Source organism: Macaca thibetana, chromosome 4 (genome assembly GCF_024542745.1).
Source record: "Macaca thibetana thibetana isolate TM-01 chromosome 4, ASM2454274v1, whole genome shotgun sequence".
NCBI classification, from domain to species: Eukaryota; Metazoa; Chordata; class Mammalia; order Primates; family Cercopithecidae; genus Macaca; species Macaca thibetana.
Genome location: NC_065581.1, coordinates 94132181 through 94150982, shown reverse-complemented (window position 1 = coordinate 94150982; position 18802 = coordinate 94132181). Strand labels below are relative to the sequence as shown.

The window sequence follows — 18802 nt, the reverse complement described above, 5'->3', positions numbered from 1 at the left end:
CAAGGAAAAGAATACAGGACTTGGTGTCAAAAGATCTGTTTCTGCAACCTAATGTATTTGTGCATTTATGAAAAACCAACATACTGATACTCAGTTTTATCAACATACTGATACTCTGTAAAACAAGTATGGTAATACCTATGTCATAGGGTTCTACAGAAGACTGAATGCGATAAGATATGTGAAGGTGCTTGGTAAACTGATATTTAGACAATGTACAGAATTTATATGATGGCAATATGCCTCCAAGAGATGAAAGTATTCCCCAATATAATTATCCTTTTGAATTCTTTTTTTTTTTTTTTTTTTTTTGAGACGGAGTCTCACTCTGTCTCCCAGGCTGGAGTGCAGTGGTGCAATCTCGGCTCACTGCAAGCTCCACCTCCCAGGTTCATGCCATTCTCCTGCCTCAGCCTCCCGAGTAGCTGGGACTACAGGTGCCCGCCACCACGCCCGGCTGATTTTTTTGTATTTTTAGTAGAGATGGGGTTTCACAGTGTTAGCCAGGATGGTCTCGATCTCCCGACCTCATGATCCGCCCGCCTCGGCCTCCCAAAGTGCTGGGATTACAGGCGTGAGCCACCGTGCCCAGCCCTTTTTGAATTCTTGATAAAGCCATCACATGCAGACCATTTTTATGTAATACAATATTGTGTGTTAGTGATGTAAATTTTGAGAGATTGCTATAGTTGATAAGAAATTTGCTACATAGTATTAAATACTTCACATATTTAAAGTAATAATAAAAGTATGGCAGCATGACAGATTATAAACTAGCTCTTATGATTAACCATATTTCACACAAACTCAGTAATTCTAATCCAGTAATTTAAGTTCTGTGACTTTGTTAAATTCAATGTTGGAGAAGCATGACCAAATGAATGAATGAATGAATGAATGAATGAATGAAAAGGGAGAGACAGACTTAAACCCAGTTGTTTTTGTACAACACTCAACATATAAGTCACTTTCATTACTTGGCTTGGGTTTCCCATTACAAACATTTCTCAATTTCTTAAGTGTCCATTATGTCAGAAACTTGGTGACAAAGAAGATTCTAATCAGTATATATCAACATTCTCATTTGCCATTCACTTCCATTAATACCATAAAACTCGATGCTTATTCTTGATTTTGAGTGTCTTGATATGTTCCTGTAAAATATTCTAATGAAATTTGGAATTGTCGGGGGGAATCCTGCAAATCTGGAAGTTTAAGCCTTTTGTAGACAGATTTTTCAGAAACACACAAGAACCATCTTTCTATGTTGTCATTTCATTGGTGTTTTAAATGTTGCTGGCACATTTATACATTTTATGGTTAAAAAACTGTTTAATTTGTAAACATGCCCTAGAGCATCCTGAGAGCATCAAGCCTTTGAATATTTCTTCATGAATTGATTCAAGAATAATGAGCTTGGCTGAATGCAGTGGCTCATGCCTGTAATCCCAGCACTTTGGGAGGCCGAGGTGGGAGGACTGACTGAGCCCAGAAGTTCAAGACTAACCTGGGCAAAATAGGGAGTCCCTGTCTCTACCAAAAAAAAAAAAAAAAAAAAAAAAAAGCTGGGCTGCAGTGACACATGCCTATGGTCGCAGCTACTTGGGAGTCTGAGGTGGAGGGATCACCTGGGCCTGGGAGTTTGAGGCTTCAGTAAGCCATGATTGTGTCACTACATCCAGCCTGGGCTACAGAGCAAGACCATGTCTCAAAAAAAAAAAAAAAAAGAAAAGAAAAAAAGAATAATGAGCCAAGAGCACAAGAGCAGGTTCACTGGCAAATATGCTCACCATCTGAAATCAAATCTTTAATATTATGACCAAATGGACCTCAGGGGCTCAAGTAGCTGCCCCAGGTCACTGACACAAAGACAGTCAAATCCCTCAAGCAAGTGGTACTATGATGAGTTTAGATGTCCAGAAAGTACCCAAGTTGCATTTAAGGATTTAATGTTGGAAGCCTCCAAACAAAAACAAAAGAATAGTCAAAGGTAACTTTAAACATGTTTTAGAGCCATGGGGCGTAGAGATTGGCATGGGGGAACCCACAAACTGCAGCACAGGACTAAACACTGTCAGGGCCAGACTCTACGGTCAGGGGGATAGGACAAGGAGCACTGCCAGCTAGCTGGGGAAGGGGAGCCAGGGTCTACACAGTCAGTGAGCTGCAAAGGATACACACAATGTGATGGCACCACTGACTACCTGTACTAGGTGAATTTCAGTCTGGCTACTGATGTTTAAAGAGCATACTTTGCGCTGCATTCTCTAACTTCATTTCATCATAGTATAAAAAACTAGGGAACTATGAATCCTCTATTTCTACTTTGCAACACCTGTGAGTGCAGTACACATATTTTATATATATATATATATATATGTATTTTTTGAGATGGAGACTCACGCTGTCACCTAGGCTGGAGCACATTGGCACAATCTTGGTGCACTGCTACCTCCACCTCCTGGGTTCAAGCAATTCTCCTACCTCAGCCTGAGTAGCTGGGATTACAGGTGTGCACCACCGCGCCTTGCTAATTTTTGTATTTTTAGTAGAGATGGGATCTCACCATGTTGGCCAAGCTGGTCATACAAATAATATTTTTATCGAAGAAGATACACTCTTCACCACAGTGATCACAGATGTTTTTTTAATCCAAATAGAAATTTCAGAGAAGATTTGGGCCAATGCCCAGGTAGTCATATCAAAGGATTTGGGTTACACAAGGATCATTACAAACAATAAATGTCAGATGGGTCTCAAAACAGAAATCAAGCATGTAAGGAATCAAAGCAGCCGAGAGAGGGGGACAGGGCTTAGTTCGGGTGGGAGAAGTGGCCTAGAGAGCCCAGCCTATGGCAGTCATGCAAAGAAATCAGAGATGTAGAGAGATGGCCCTGTGGTGGAGAACCAGCTGCCTGATAGTCTCAGAAGACTCGTGAGAGAAGAGGGAACTGTGGAGGAGGAAGGAATGAGTAGAAGGCACTAGCTGTTGCAAAAGAGAATCTGTAGGATAGTTGAGAGAAAGACTGTATTGCAGCCTCACTGAGAACCGTCAATATTGAATGAAAGAACGCAGGAGTCCAATCTGGGGAAATCACAGGTCTGAGACATTCTTTATCAGGTTAGGAGGAAGAGCAAGGTGAACCCTGAAAATAGCAAAGGACACATTGAAGAGGAAAAAGAAACTGGGCCCCACGACCAGGTCCAGTCTGGTAGCAGAAGCACGGCCAGCACAGGCAGGCAGTGAAGGGCAAGAGGCCCTAAGCGGGAACATCACTGCTGAGGGGCGCAGTCTGGGTGGACAGTCTGCGTGAGAGCAGGACAGCGGCAGGCGTGTCATCCGAGTGTATGAGGGCAGAAGGCCCTCTGTGTTGGAGATGAGTTTGATATAAAAAGTATACACGTGGGGAAACTCTGAACTCCGTCAGGCTTAGACCAGAAACAATTTGACAGAATGAGTTATGCTTTCTTTAAGATGAAACGGACTTTGCTTGAGTCCCATTACTTTAAAAACATAGTGAATCTATAAAATAAAATAATTCATTGTCACATATTCCACAAGTTAATATGAAAATTAAACCGCGCATTACTTTTCTAGTAGTAAAAACTATTGATTGACTTGATTGACGCACTTCTCTACAAATTATCTTTTTAGTTCCCATTGATTAAACAAAAACAAGACACAACTAAGCAATAATTTTAAGAAGCATCCCTGAGGTCTATTTTACTATTTTATAGAGATAAAAAAATAATCATCTGTGGTGTACTGCAGTGAGGAATCTTGTGAGACCATATATACACAATCCCATTCTCATTTCTTTTTTAAATAAGCATTTTAAACAGAACTATTGATTAAATAAGGGCTACGTTAAAACAGCAACTGGATTCAATGACTTAATTCAATTTTGAGCCTTCTCAGGTGAGACTGAATGATCACCTAATGACTCTCTTACTATTAAAAACCAAATAGGGTTTTTTGAAAACAAGAAAAAAATAATGTGAAAATAGAACACTTGAAGTAAAATTATAATCATTATGATGCTGTCACTTTAACATCTATAGACTTAATTGTTTTCCAATTGATATGTGAGAAAAAATGTCCCAGACTAGGTAAAAATATGCTGCTGAATGTTCATTGGAGGAAAAAAATAAATAAATAAAGACAACAAACAAAAAAAGGCAAAACGATTCTAGCTCTCAGGTGCCTAATATATGCTGAGACCACTATGCATATCTTGGAGACAGAAATAAAGGTTCTCCTTTATTTTTTCTTTTCCTCTATTTTTCTTCTTAAAGGGTATGCATGAAAGAGGTACAAAGCTCATTATAATACAATGTGAGCTGCACATTGTATATACCAGCATTATTAGATGTCTGTATCCTTTTTAGCCTATACTTCAAATAGCTACAAGATTAGGTGCTGGATTTATACAAATTGAAATTTGCAACTTTTAATAACCTTAGTGCTTCCACAGACAAGTATCTGTCTTCCTTCCTCAACCCCTTCCCTATGTTTGCCAAGAAGGAGGGTAACAGGAGTAAGATGCTGTGTTTGGAAGCAGGAGCTCCACAAACTGTTGTGAGACATGCTAGTGATAGAACGGAGTCTTCACTTTCATATATGTGCCCATTTTAAATTTACTGCATTTGCTGGTTACTGTGCGAAACAGGGCACAACTGTGTGAGCTGCTGCATTAGCAAACTGGCTAAAGTATCCCTGTCGTTTATACTTCCCCACCGCACAATCAGAATGGAAACATTTGCTCTATTGGAAGGCAGTGATAAGGACGGATTTTTAAAGTTTCCATTTTTAAGTGAAAATGAAAGAAAAATGCTCTTCTAGATGTGTTGTGCCTTTGAGCTCCATTTGAAAAAAGAAAAAAAAAAGGCAGAGAAAGCTGCTGTGAAGGTCACCGAGTGAAAGAACTTCCTCAGGGCACAGAATAAATTAAATCCCAAGGAAAAAATAAAATGTGATTTCCAGAGTGTGAGGCACAAACTCCAAATGACAATGATTGACAGCCAAACTATATCCGTGCAATATCCAAGACTGCACGTTCTCATTTACCTCAGTGTAGCCAGCAAGCGCCCATTAAACATCCGTCTGATGCCCAAATTAACCTTCTTGGCAAACTGAAAGAGGCACAAACTATCATAATCAACCTTTCATTATCACAGCAGCCTCTAGTTAAAGGGTCAGAATAATTGTGCCATCAGAGCCTTGATTGTTTTCAATCAACAGACGGCTGGAGTGACAGCTCGGTGATGGAGGAGTCTGATGAAACCGCACCAGGCCTAATCAGAGCAGATGAAAGGAAGGCATGATTGGTGCAAATGAACAGTCGTGCCTCTCCTTTTCATTTACAATCTGAAATTACTCTTAAATTTGTGGGGGTTTTTTTCCCTCCCTTATGAGCACCACTGAAAGAATGTTTGACTTATTATGAGTTCTGACAGTGCAGAGTTATAAAACACAGGTAGGGTTATCAGCTGAGGCTTTAAGTGGGTATTCAGCATAATTCTAACAAATTCGCTCTTGAAAAGCACAAAATGACTAAAAAGGCTTCCAATGACCTAACCTCTCAGTGCTGTTTCATTAGCAGACCCATTTATTCTGCTGCTGTTAAATGATGAGACGATAAAACCAAGGGCAGGAATATCCTGTAAATGTTTTCTCCCAGTCTCACTGCTCTGCTTACTTCAGTATTAGTTCCTTTGCCCCCAAATCCTTAGAGTTCTCTAAAAGCAGTAAGAACATTAAGAGCTCAAAAGAGCTCATCCATCAGAGGGCATGCCTTAAACAGGAGCTGTTTTTCCTTAAGAACTTGATGCTATGGTGGGAACCACAAGTGATAGGAAAGGGACTGGAACCCAGAAATCCAATGTGGATATCAAAAAGAATATCTGGGGAAAAGGAATAACAAATTCTGCAATAGGCCACGCTAAATCTAGCATAAAAAGAATTTGGAGAGACTTGAAACACCATAAAGCTGTATCTATACAGCTGTTTCTGTTAACAAACTACTGGCATTAACATCCTTAAAAAGTTTAGTGATGAATGGAATATACACTTGGAGTGGTAAAAATAAGCTTCTACTTTCTATTTCCTTTAATGCTGAGACCAACGAGACAATCATGGGAGTATTATGATTTAGGTCAGTGCTGCAAAACAAAGGAAAGTCTTTTAGCTGCAAAGATTAATATGCATCTAATATATATGCGTGTGTCTACCTGCAAGTGGGTGTACTGTGTGAATCCCACCTGCATATGTGTAAGTGATAGAGGACAGGACGGCTGTCGGCTCAGAATCCAGGGTAGTTTTTAACCTCTTTACTCAAAAATTTTTATATAAAACTTAGGCCATTTTGTTAGCTAGATTGGGTGTGAGAATGATGAGATGGGATATATAACTAACAAGGTAAAAAGAAGACTTATAAAATAACAGCCTTGAATTTTCCATGCAATATTTAGCAAAATTTGTTGCCTCTGAACCAGGTCTCATTTTATGAGCCAATTGCTCACCATGAATGTATCCAGAATGTACAAAATTCATGTAGTTCTACCTATATGTAAATGAACTTCAAGCAGAATATTGCCAAACCCTGCATATGACTTTCTGCAAAATCTCAGAGTTTTTGTTTTGTTTTTCAGAAGACAGTTGTCAAAGAAAGCTATCTGGGAGGTAGTTCAAACACATGTATTTTCCAAATCCATCCTCACTCTCACACACTTTCTCAGTGCTGCATTCCTCAGCGGATCACTTTACTTTTTGTGTGCTCCCGGGCACCTTCCACAAGCCTTATCAATGAGTGACACATGCTCCATCATCTCCTGAGGGTTTAGTTCTCTCAGTGTGGTGCTGGCTTTTTAAGGCATGACTTCCTTCTGCCCAGAAGGCAGTTTGTGTATAGGTCAAATAGGAGTGGCTTCAGGATACTGACTACACATGGGGTTGAAAACAGGATTTCCTGGCTGTTTCACAGAGCATGAAGACGAGAAGCAGGCCAATTTGGGTAAGTGCCTATTCTAACTCCCAGAATCCAAGGGGTGTGGAATTAATCATTCTAAAGCACTACACAGCCCCTCTACATTGCCTAAAACTTACATGAGATGAGAGGAGCAAAAAGATTCTTCAGGGTACCTGGCAAACCTGATAAGTCAACCCCTTTGTTTACTTTATTATTTACACTTTATTGGATTGATATGGGGCTTCACTCCAAAGAGTACGTAGTCCTAGCAGTGGGCAGAATAAGGAATTGATTACAGTCCTCAGCAGGTCCAATGTCATTCTCACTGCCAAAGAGAGAGATGCCTAAAGTGTATTTGCCACTTAACTAAGCGTCGTCCTTTCTGGATGGAGAGGTTTAGTTTTAGTTTCAGCTGTGAGTAATTTTCCATTGTGATTGGCTGACTTATAGTCAATTTAGTATAATTAATGCCAAATTACATTGTAATTCACATAGAATTACAAATTAAAAGCTATATTAAGAGCAAATGAATTAATCAAAATTAATGATATTATGCTCACTTGTTTTAAACTGTTAATAAGATAGGTCCTCCTAAAACGTTTAAACTTTAGCACACCATCCATCACTCCTTTAATTACCTGATTTCCTTGTGTGGCCAGAGAAGGTAGCATGTGGGCATTCCTCATCAACAAGAACACACACAAAGAAGATATGTGCACTCAGCCTCTGGTGTGAGGGGTCTTTTTAGCTCCTGTTCTTGAAGCATAAGTAATACCGTGCCACTTACCAATACTGACTTGTAACTCTCCCTATAGACAAAGGAGAACAATGCACAAAATCTTTGATACATAACTTTAGAATCATTCATTGACTTTTTTTCCCCTGAATTTGTCTTCCTGGTTATGCTTTCTCTACCAGAATATCAAAATAGGTTTGTAGTTCATCAACATGCCACCGCACGTAACAAGGAGGAGGTGGTCAGACGAAGGGGTGGATCCTCACCATGGCGAATGCATAACTCTGTATTATGAGCGTAAGAAAAGCCCAAGAATGATGTATGAATTCTTCTCCTGATTATGATCTCAGAATGGCCACTTGTCTCCTCCAGGTGTGTTGAGTCTGGGTGTTATTTTTCCTTGTAGCAGAAGTTTTGGACGCAACGGTGGGAGAAGCACTTCTAAGGAAGTCAGTATTCAACAATAAATGTTGAGGCTTCTCCTTACATCTCTTTAGAATGTAAATAATTCTAGAGCCTCTGGGTCACTTTATAAGTAAATTTACATCCTCTCCTTTAGAACTCCCAGAACAGCAAATCTCTATGGTCTGACACAGCCAATCAGCATGACTGTGGCCTAACACTGAAGAAAACGGATTCACAGGATCATTTGTGTTGGAAAGAGACTAACATTTATCAATTTCAAGAAATTTATATCTTTCACCTTTTCTCTTAAGCCCCATATCTAAACCATCACCCCGCTGTCAATTTCTGTTGCATACATTTCTAAAATTTCAATATATTGGGCATAAAATGAAGATGGAATGATCAGTCATTTCCATTTGTTCCTTCCAATCTCTGGTCTCAAATAGGGAAAACAGCCTACAGACTTTTTCCCACATGGTCTGTGTCACTGCAGCAGAAATTATGCCACTCCAGGTTCTTTTTTACTCTAATTTATGTCTCTTGGTCAGATTTTAAAGAGATCCTCCCTTATCGTCTTTCATTTCCTGCTTTATACTACACCATCGTGTCCTTTGAAGGAATAAAAGATGGTTCCCTCCCTCTGCCAGAAATCTCTATGCATTCTTCCTTATCAAACCATCCAGAGCCCGAGTTTCTGGGCTCTGATCAAAAAAGACCCTCAGCAACACTTTCCTGTGCTACTTTATTGGAGACATTTTTGCAACTTCCCACAAAGTCTCACAACAGGTGAAAATGAAAACTGGTAATTTATTAGGAAATGTCTACTTCTGGTTCACTCATTATAGAGTAATATATAAAAACCTTTGACTTATGAGATGTATAAGGCACTTTCAGGTTCTGTTTTCTTAAAGAGTTGGTATATTTCAAGAAATTACAGTGAGAGCTCCATTGAAATCTATACTGTGAAGTGAGTCAACTATTGAACTTCCAGAGGCTTTAGTTTTCTCACTAGTTAAAATTTGGATCATACTTGCCTTATCAACCTTAACAAGGCTGATGAGAGACTCATGAGAAATTATGTGTGTGAAATGCTTTAAAATATAAAGCTCTCTAGGCTTGTAAAGAATTATTATTGTTGGTATTATTATTGATGGACTTCTATGCTAGCCTCAGGGTTTCTACCTTGTATATGGCTTATAGTTGGGTTTTACTTTTAAATCCCTGATAACCCAGGTAGCAGCAATATTACTGCAGGCCACCAATGCATAAGTAATATTCTCCAGTCATCTCTTTCCTTCTCACAGCAGCAACAACAAAAATATCAGTCTGGAAACAACATGAATCACAATGAAAATTAGAAGCAGAGAACATAAATATGTCATATCTCATAAATCACCTTGTTCTGTTGTGCTTATTCTTTAAAAAAAAAAAAAGGAAAGAAAAAAAAAAACTATTAACTCATGAGAACAGCAGCACATGAACACAAGTTGGGTCTCCTGTAATTTCTGATAATCACTGCCCCTCACAGCTACTCAGCAATGCACAGCTCTAGCACTGAGGATTAGCTGGAGCAAAGCCGCTCTGAAATGAACATGTCATGCGTCTCGCAAAGGCACACACCCCAGACAAACAGCAGCAAAGCCACGAGTCAAGTTACTGGAGGATGCACCCTCACAGAGGAGTTAGCCGCATGTAGATCAGGAGGAAAGACTAAATATATGCTCTGGCAACTAGGAGAACCAATCTCTGAAATAGCAGCGTTACTCCATGTCCAGCTGGGGGCCCCTCAAAGGATAAAACATCCTCTGGGCATAACATTATTTGGGACACAAAGGAGCCACTGTTTATTCTCTTCACTAACATCTAAGAAGAAGGAAACGGAGATACCCTCATCACATTTGTAGAAAAAAACTATACGTAGTTGGGAGAAACTATAAGAAGTTTCAGAAAGAAAATTAAGAAGTGGTACAAATTTGTAAGTTGGGACTACAGGTACGAATTTCATGAGTTTAAGAAATGGTAAGTTTAAAAAATAGGAGATATTGTGAAGAAACCCAGATAATAATAATACCCAGAAAGTAGCTATCTGGGAAAATAATAGTAACAACACATGCATGTATGAAAGAGAATTGAAGAAGGGCAGGAACATGATGAAAAATTATAATTTGTTTGAGGATAAGAGTTCTTAGTATTTTATTCCATATCTAGTTACCAAGGTCCATATATTAAAACATGAACACAGCTTGTAGAATTTTTTGATTAAATATTTACCCACAGCCTGATGTGTTTGAGGCTTGGACTGCATCACATGGATTGACAAATGTTTGTGAAGCTGTTTAGAGGGTGCATACAACAATCGAGAGTTAACAATAAGCAAAGCCTTGAACAAAAGGTGAAAGGACACTGGTTGGTATTGAAACATCCAGTCAAAAGCATGTCATCTCCATTGTACCCATATCGTTTCAACGTTATGGTGCCCCAACTTGGCAAAGAAATCATTATGCTATTTGGTATAGGTCAGTCCTCACTAGGAAGGAATTGGGCAGGTGGGAAACAGCAGCAAGCAGAAAGCCCCACATCTGACACCGTCAGGCCCACGACAGCAGGACCCTGTTGGTCCTTCCCATTACTGACTGTCCAGAACCCGTCATACGGCAGGCAATAGTAGTATCCCACAGGACATGGCTGGGCAGAGCAGGCACTCAATAACTATTTGGAATGAATGAAAGAATGAATGAGGCACATGTCATCTAACAGAATTAGAATTAGCAACATGACACAGACATGGAGACAGGCACAGAGGCCATGATTTGTTCAATCCATGGGCACTACCCAAAGGAACTAGAATGATCATGCTCTTTTTTCTGTTTTTGTTTTCTTGTTTTTTTTTTTTTTTTCCAGACAGGGTCTCACTCTGTTGCCCAGGCTGGAGAGCAGTGGTGCAATCACGGCACACTGCAGCCTCAACTTCTTGGACTCAGGTGAACCTGCCCTTTGGGTAGCTGGGACTACAGGTGCATGCCACCATGCCTAGCTAATATTTTCATAGAGACAGGGATCTCACTATGTTGCGCAGGCTGGTCTCAAACTTCTGGGCTCAAGCGATCAGCCTGCTTCAACCTCGCAAAGTGCTAGGATTACAGGCATGAGCCACTGTGCCCAGCTAATCAAGCCTTCTTAATTCCTGTTAAAGTCATAGGATTAATTGGATGCACCTCTGTGCCCAGTGCCTGAGTATTTCTGAGCTTCTATTACAAATTTAGAAGCTATAGACCAAAGTAGACATAGCTCAAGAATTAGAAGACATGAGTTTGATTCCTAGATATGTTACCTCAGTTTCCCCTTTTGTACTACAGGAGAACAAAGCAATAATAAATGCAGATGCATTCTCAAAACTGTGATGTGATATTCAAATTGGAAGTATTTTAATAGTATTGTTTGACATATAGTACTATTTAAAGTCCTTGCTTCTTCCTGGCCAGAGGTACATTTGGGTCAATTTATCATCGAAGGATAAAAGATGAAAGCTGAGTACATCACTAGTGTCCTCTACTTTCCAACTATAAAGGGATAGTAGCTTTTTGTTTGGGTTCACTTCTGGGACTCCTTTTGAAGAAAATGATTAATTCAAACTGTAACGTGGCTGATTCTGCGGTAGACATAAAAGCCCAGGAGGAGCATGTCAACAAACCACTGCATTTGAGATTGTTGACTAAACAATATGTGGCTTATGTCTCTCAAGATATAAAATGAATATGTAATTAACAGTATGACTTAGGGAAGCAAATTTCCAACAAAAATATAAGGAAAAACGCAAGCCAAACTCATTTTCTATATCAATTTTCTTAGAATAAATCCAGCCTTATGTAGGAATAGTAGGATGTCTTATTATCCACTCAATACATTTTAATATGGAAACTCTACATTATTGTTTTTGTTTATTATTAATAGAGTGCAAAAGAACATGGCAGTAGGTAATGCAAACACTACAGCACAGCCTCTGCCTCTAGGGATGGATAATCACGGACAAATATGAACAGGATTGCCCCAGCCCCAAATCAGGTTACATGGTCCTCTTTGCCACACTAAAATAGGACATAATTTAGGTTTGTGCAATTGCTTTTGCACCAACCTAATAGAATAAAGGCAACCCTCCCTGCTGAGGTCTCACCTTGTTTGACGTCACTCACATAGCCAGTGAATTTTTTGGTCTTAGTATCTACTTAAGTCTAGGCAAAGTGAGACCCAGAATACAAGTAGGAAGTGTCCTCAACCCCAAGGTTAATAAAGTAAGAAAAGTACTGTTCTTTTTTTTGAGATGAAGTCTCATTCTATCATCCCGGCTGGAGTGTAGTGGCGCGATCTCCACTCACTGCAACCTCTGCCTCTCGGTTCAACTGATTCTCCTACCTCAGCCTCCGGAGTAGCTGGGATTACAGTGCCTGCCACCATGCCCAGAGCTGTTTTCTTTCATTTTTAAATATCTTTCTTGTTTCGGCTACTTTGGAGATAAAATAAAAATTCAGAGAGCTGTACTTATGGTTTAAAATCAGAAGGATTCTCTCCATTTGGGAGGAGGCCTGGGAGAGGAAAATGGAGTTGGCAGACCTGTCCTCTGCCTTCCTTCCACTCTAGCATAATTTTGGGTATTTAGAAGGTGCTCAGTACATTCTGATGGGTGGGCAGCCATACTTTCTCCCTATGCTACTGTATATAAGAACTGATGTTATATTCAGGCTTTTTCTATAAATTGTACTGCCATGGAAAACAGTAATCTCCCTCTCACTCTGGTGAAAGAGAACCTAAAGGCAGAAAATGCAGGAAATGCATGTTCCTGAAAAGAAAACAGAGATTACTCAGCACTTCCTATGAAAATGAAAACAGATTCAATCATGAGAATGATATGGAATTATTTCTATGTGTTGTTCTAAGTTTTTTAAATGAAGAATTGCCATGTTTTGGCTTATTTAAAAATATTTTATTGACAGAGAAGGATTGTATAGATTCAAGGTGTACAACATGATGATTTGATATGCATATACACTGGGAAATGACTACCACAATCAAATTAATGAACATATCCCTGGAACCCGTGCTCTACATTAGATCCCTAGAACTTGTTTATTTTCTAACTGAAAGTTTTGTGCCCTTTGACCAACGTCTCCCCATTTCTTGCACTCCCCAGCTCCTATGGCAAGACGCTGGCTCAACAGTATGAAAATATATGCAAAATCTAACAGAAGATATTTAACAGGGCCCTACTGAAACGAAGTTCTAATTGGGAGCTAAAATCCGAAAGCAAAATCAAATGGATAGAGATTTGCCAGGTCACAAATGCAAGTGACCTCATGTCCCATATTTCCATTTCAGCTGATTTGTTCGGTTTTAGTCTCCTTTCTTTGAACCCAATAGCCAATTTGGTGTCTTTCATCTGGAACCTGATAAATTGCTGGCCTTGAAACTTAAAACCAAATTGTTGAGCTGAATTGAACTAAATTTTTAAAAAATATATATTTCAGGGAACTTCTACGTCCTTATCCATTCTAAGGTATGTATGTCTACAACTCTCTCTGTTACCTCTAAATATAGAGTGAAATTAACCAACAGATCAAGTCATTTCAGACTTGAAATGGAAGGGATAAAAATTTGTCTACAAGGGACCAAGAAGATTTCTGTGAGAGAAAAGACTCAGAATAAAGCTTAAAAAGGTCAGACGGAAAAAAAAAGAACAGTTCCAAGGCATCATCTTGGGGTATTTTACAGATTCGCAGATCCACAGAATGATTACTGTGGTCTGCATACAGCACATTTTGTTGAGGAAAGGGCCTGAGTGAGGAACAGCAGGAAAAAGTGAAAAAGAGTTGGTTCAGTGAGGCTAATTTGAAGGTTCTTATGACAGGTCTTCAGAGCCAGACTGCATGAAGTCTGGTGAATAATGAAAATTAGATCTTTCACCAAAAATGGAATGGTCCCAGATTACATTATCAGGACATAGTAGAAGAGCCAGCTGCCTAAGTGTGTGTGTGTTTACCATGCTCTCACCTAAGTTACTGGTTGCACATATTAATCAAATAGCACGCCCCCCCCTCCATCCAGTTTTCTATAACCTGTCCTACCTTGTGCCAATTTCCTTTCTCCTCCCCAACACCCTTTGCTTCACTCTTCTTCTTTAAGACACGGGATGGGGATTTGTTAAAGTCAATGAGCACTTTATTACAGTGAGAACGTTCCGTAATGAACAATTCAGCAATTTAATGAGATTCTGTAGATCTGTCTCCAGCCTGTCCATCAAGTTTCACTTCTATAAAGCACCCTGACACTAATCCTCTGGCATACCCAATCTCTACCCTGGGCTGAATATTAGATTCTTCCATGGTATATTGCATTACTAGTATAACCTCAGCAAAAATGATGAACTTAACTACACTTGAGGCAAAATAGCTGGTCTGATTTGATTTTTCTCTATGGGGTTGAATATGAGGGAAATACTTATTTACTAAGATAAAGCAAAAACAGTTTCTTATTGCCTGCTTAATGCCTAAATTGATAATATTTATGTGAGTCTTTTAATTCTTTCTTGAGGACCAGGTATTAAAAAAATTATTGTCTGCAGCAGAAACCAGCTTTTAAAATTCTACATTATAATATTAGTAACCTTTAGAGAGGCAATTATGATAACTCTTAAGTGGACAGTATGGAATTTTCTTGACACTCAGCCATCTGCACATTACCATGTCGATCTCTGGCAGTGCATTTAACTGCACCACAAAAAGAGATAGAAGCCACAAGGATGGTTAGCCTCAGACGTCAATTCAGTTAGAAAAAATTAAATGCAGGATTCATTCCAAATATTTCTTTTTCCCTTGGGAAGTGAAGAAAATTTGGCTACTTCCCACTTTGAACTGACCAAAGTAAATTCTGCTGATTTGTGTTTGTAAGAGAGAGCCACAGATAATTGAAATTTCTACCAAAAACAGATCCTCGCCAACCTATTCAACCTCTGCCTGAACAAACATTACCAAAAATACCCAAGGAGTCACGAAAATTTATTCTTTAGTGTCTTTTTGGTCCTTATATTTTCTTTATCAAGACAGTGTGCAATAGTGAAGACATGGGGTCTGGTGTTAGCAGACTTAAATTTGAAGGCTGGCTCTGCTCTGTGACTCTGAGTAAGGCACAGAAGGCTCATTTTGTTCATCTGGTACATGCAGTGATAATAGCCATTCTTTCAGGCCTGCTGTCAATAAGTTTGCAAAGAGCCTGGGACCCAGAAGCCTTCAGGACACTGCAGCTCTTTAATTCCCTCTGGTGGAAGCAATAATGAAGAGGGAAGTTACCGATTAAAATAACACGAATAATGAAATAAGGCAGAAAGGTATCAGGAAAAAAATCAGTGAGTAGAGTTAGCTACTGAATAATTAATAGCTACCTATATGACTATTTTGGCCAGAATTAAAATACTCTCTAAATATCACTTGATAAGATACCAGGGATTCACTGTTTAATCAGCTAATAGAAGACTTTAAATTTTCCCTAGTAGTCTGTATATAATTATTTTTCAAATGATCGTGAAATCTTGGAGGCATGGCACCTTAGAAGTAACAAAATGGCTAGCCAGTGCTTCAGAGAGTGAGATAGACAGGCTGTGACAGGGAGGAGGAAGATGGGCTCTCTGAATATTCCCCAAAGACGCCATGTGGATTGTTCAAGGAATAGTCACTGGGGATGAGCAGAAGAGGATTTAAATTGAATAATCAACTTCAAACCACAAAACATCCTCCTGTCCTCTAGACAAAGGAATGACACAATGTGAAAAGAATGCTATGTCAGGCGAAAAGGCAGGGCTTAGGAAAATAGCAATGAATGCAGAATGAGCTAAGGATGGAGATTTTTCCACTGCTATGCAAGAAGAGCTTCATTTCATTCAAGATCCAAGCTGCTCTCTATTGCAACAAAGAAATGTTTCTGAATTGTTTACAGCAAAGGCCCAAATTTACTCTGATTCTACTGGTCTTAAATATGCATATATATCACTTTACAATCCATTTTTTGGTCATATTTTGTTTAAGAAACAATTTTTATCAGGAAAAAAAAATCCCTTGACTCAGATGTGACCATGTTAGGTTCTGGGAAGCCACATTGAGGGTCTCATGGATCGCCCCTGCAATTCCCTGAGTTAAGCTGTAGAGTCCGCTGAGGGCTCTGAGCCTCAAGGGCCAGTGTTCTCCAATCACTTGTCCATCAAGGAAGCATGACTTCTAAAACAACTCCATGAGGACCAAAGCTGCTAAAATAGTGGTAATTGTTCCTCAATCCTTTAACTTAAAATCATGGCATGCCTTTTCAGTGCCAGAAGAGGACCGTGCACAGCGCCCTTACCTGCCAGATCTGCTCTTCGCTCAGGGAGGTCAGGCGGTCACTCTTCAGCACCTCCTGAAGCAGGCAATAGGGAAGCGTTAGAACATCTTCCGGGCGGCTCTTCAGGAGTTCAGAGAGATGTTTCACTAAGAAATCGATCACTGCCTTCTCCAACAAAGTGAGGTTAAAGAGGTCAGCAAGTCTGTACAGATCCAAGTAATTAAAGCTATTTAATTCCTGGGTGCCAAAAAAATAAAAATGAAAAAAGATCTCTTAGAAATCAATCCAAGAAAGAGCAGGCAAGAAATTCAGGTGGACTCACCAAGGTTCTCATCACAGAGGTGGGAGAAATGGGAGGGCTAGTGTTAAAAAAAAAAAAAAAAAAAAAACAAAACAAAACAAAACAAAAACAGAAATCACAATTATAAGGCTCTGCGTAGAGAACGGCTATTCTAGAATTCATAATTTTTCCTCATTTTACTCCTCTCAAAACCCGTATATTTAAAGACATCTTAATAAAAGGAGTGAAAGGGGTCTCTGGTTTCAAGGGCTGAAATGTTATTTTGCAACATTCTAGAGACATTTTACTAATGAGGGCAATTGATTTTTCTACCCTTACCATATTTTACAGTTTTTTTCTCTACTAAAGATAATGTAAGGGCAGGTAAACGGAGATTCATGATTAGATGACATAGACTGTATGAAGACAGACTGACTCTGCTCTTTTTCTAAAACTTCAAACTAAGTAGGTCTTTAAGTCAAAACAACCCATCCTGTCTTAACTAAAACCCAGAGTTTTATATACAAGGTCTCCGGAAATGAGGAAATCTCACAGAAAAGACTCCTGTTTGAATAATTCTGTATTGAATCCACCTAAGATGGATGATTTGTAATTGTTCTTTGTTTTTTTTCTCAGCCTCAAACATTCCATTTTTCCCACCTTTTTGAAGAGTTTCTGCAGAAATGCTTCAAATTTGGGAGGATTTTACCTGCAGTCTCAAGCTCATAGCCAGGGCTCTACAATTATGCCTCCAGAGAGTCACAGCTTCCACTGTACCTTTGTCACTGTACCCCCGCAAAAATCAGAGATACAGGACACTTGTTGAAAGAAAATTTACATATGTCAAGTAGAATGAGAGTGGGCTGTTTCCTACTTTCCCCTCACTTTTAACTTACAAGTATTAATATAATTATGAGCAATATTTTTCCAATAACTTGAGGAATGCAGAATGCTATCAGATAACCATTTCACTCTATAAATCCAAGTAATTTTCAATATACTTTCCTCCCTTTCTAGTTATCTAAGAGTATTAAGAACTCTATACTGAGGTGCACAGTTCGCACCTCAGTAGATAACTGTATAAAGCGGGGAGCTGAAGGAAAAAGAAAACTCACCCCAAGGCAATGCTAACATAGCACGCACTCCTCCTTTTGGGGCAGATGGGCTCTGTAAGCCTTAAGCAAAACCATTGCTTCTCGTCCTTTTGGTTAAACCATGTGTAAGCAAAATAAGCACCAATAATGCTGCTTTTAAACTTTCCATTAATGTAATGGGGGAAGGTGGGAAGCAATACACTTCATTAAATGCCCAACAATAGTACTGTGGATGGGAAACAAAAAATACTGCTGTTATAGAAAGAGTGCCGTTTCTAGTTATAAAAAGTAATAAATGCTCATTTCATAAAATTCAGGAAATACAAAGTATGGAAAACAAAAATCGGTCATAATTTCACCATGCAGAGATAATCACTATTAATGTTTTTGTATATATACTTCTAGACTTTTAAAAAATAAGTCTTTTATATGTTGAAAAAAGAGAAGAGTTGCATTCAGGACCAAACCAACCATCAGCCACCACAGGCACTTGGAGGCAACCAAGGCAGGCAGAGAAGAGCAAGGGCGGTAGAGGCAGGCAGACTCAGCTCAAATCCAGCTTGACACACCATTGGCTGGGGTCTTGGGTCAGTCACTGAATCTGTGTTATTCCCCAAGTACAATTTTTTTTTTTTTTTTTTTTTTTTGAGACGGAATCTTGCTCTGTCGCCCAGGCTGGAGTACAGTGGTACGATCTCAGCTCACCACAACCTCTGCCTCCAAGTTCAAGTGATTATCCTGCCTCAGCCTCCCGAGCAGCTGGGACCACAGGTGCACACCACCACACCCAGCTAATTTTTGGATTTTTAGTAGAGACGGGGTTTCACCATATTGATTAGGCTGGTCTTGAACTCCTGACCTCACGATCCGTCTGCCTCGGCCTCCCAAAGTGTTGGGATTACAGGTGTAAGCCACGGCACCCGGCCTCCCCCAAGTACAAATTTAAGAGCTCAACGAGCTC

The 18802-nt window shown here is 39.4% G+C and overlaps 2 protein-coding genes across 11 annotated transcripts in view; one reads left to right on the top strand and one right to left on the bottom strand.

Moving 5' to 3' along the window:
• The window catches only part of NDUFAF4 (NADH:ubiquinone oxidoreductase complex assembly factor 4), a 350782-nt gene that overhangs the window by 143407 nt on the left and 188573 nt on the right, over window positions 1–18802 (top strand). The window lies entirely within an intron of this gene.
• Window positions 1–18802, bottom strand: part of KLHL32 (kelch like family member 32) — a 239256-nt gene that overhangs the window by 40539 nt on the left and 179915 nt on the right. For 5 of the 10 annotated variants that reach the window (XM_050786571.1, XM_050786564.1, XM_050786562.1 and 2 more), the window contains one exon: window positions 16489–16704. The exons of 3 other annotated variants lie outside the window; for them this stretch is intronic. In XM_050786571.1, the coding sequence (XP_050642528.1) occupies window positions 16489–16704 (216 nt within the window). Of the gene's footprint in view, window positions 1–7606; window positions 8391–16488; window positions 16705–18802 lie in introns of those variants that run through there. 2 more of the 10 variants (XM_050786565.1, XM_050786569.1) reach the window with 2 other exon arrangements.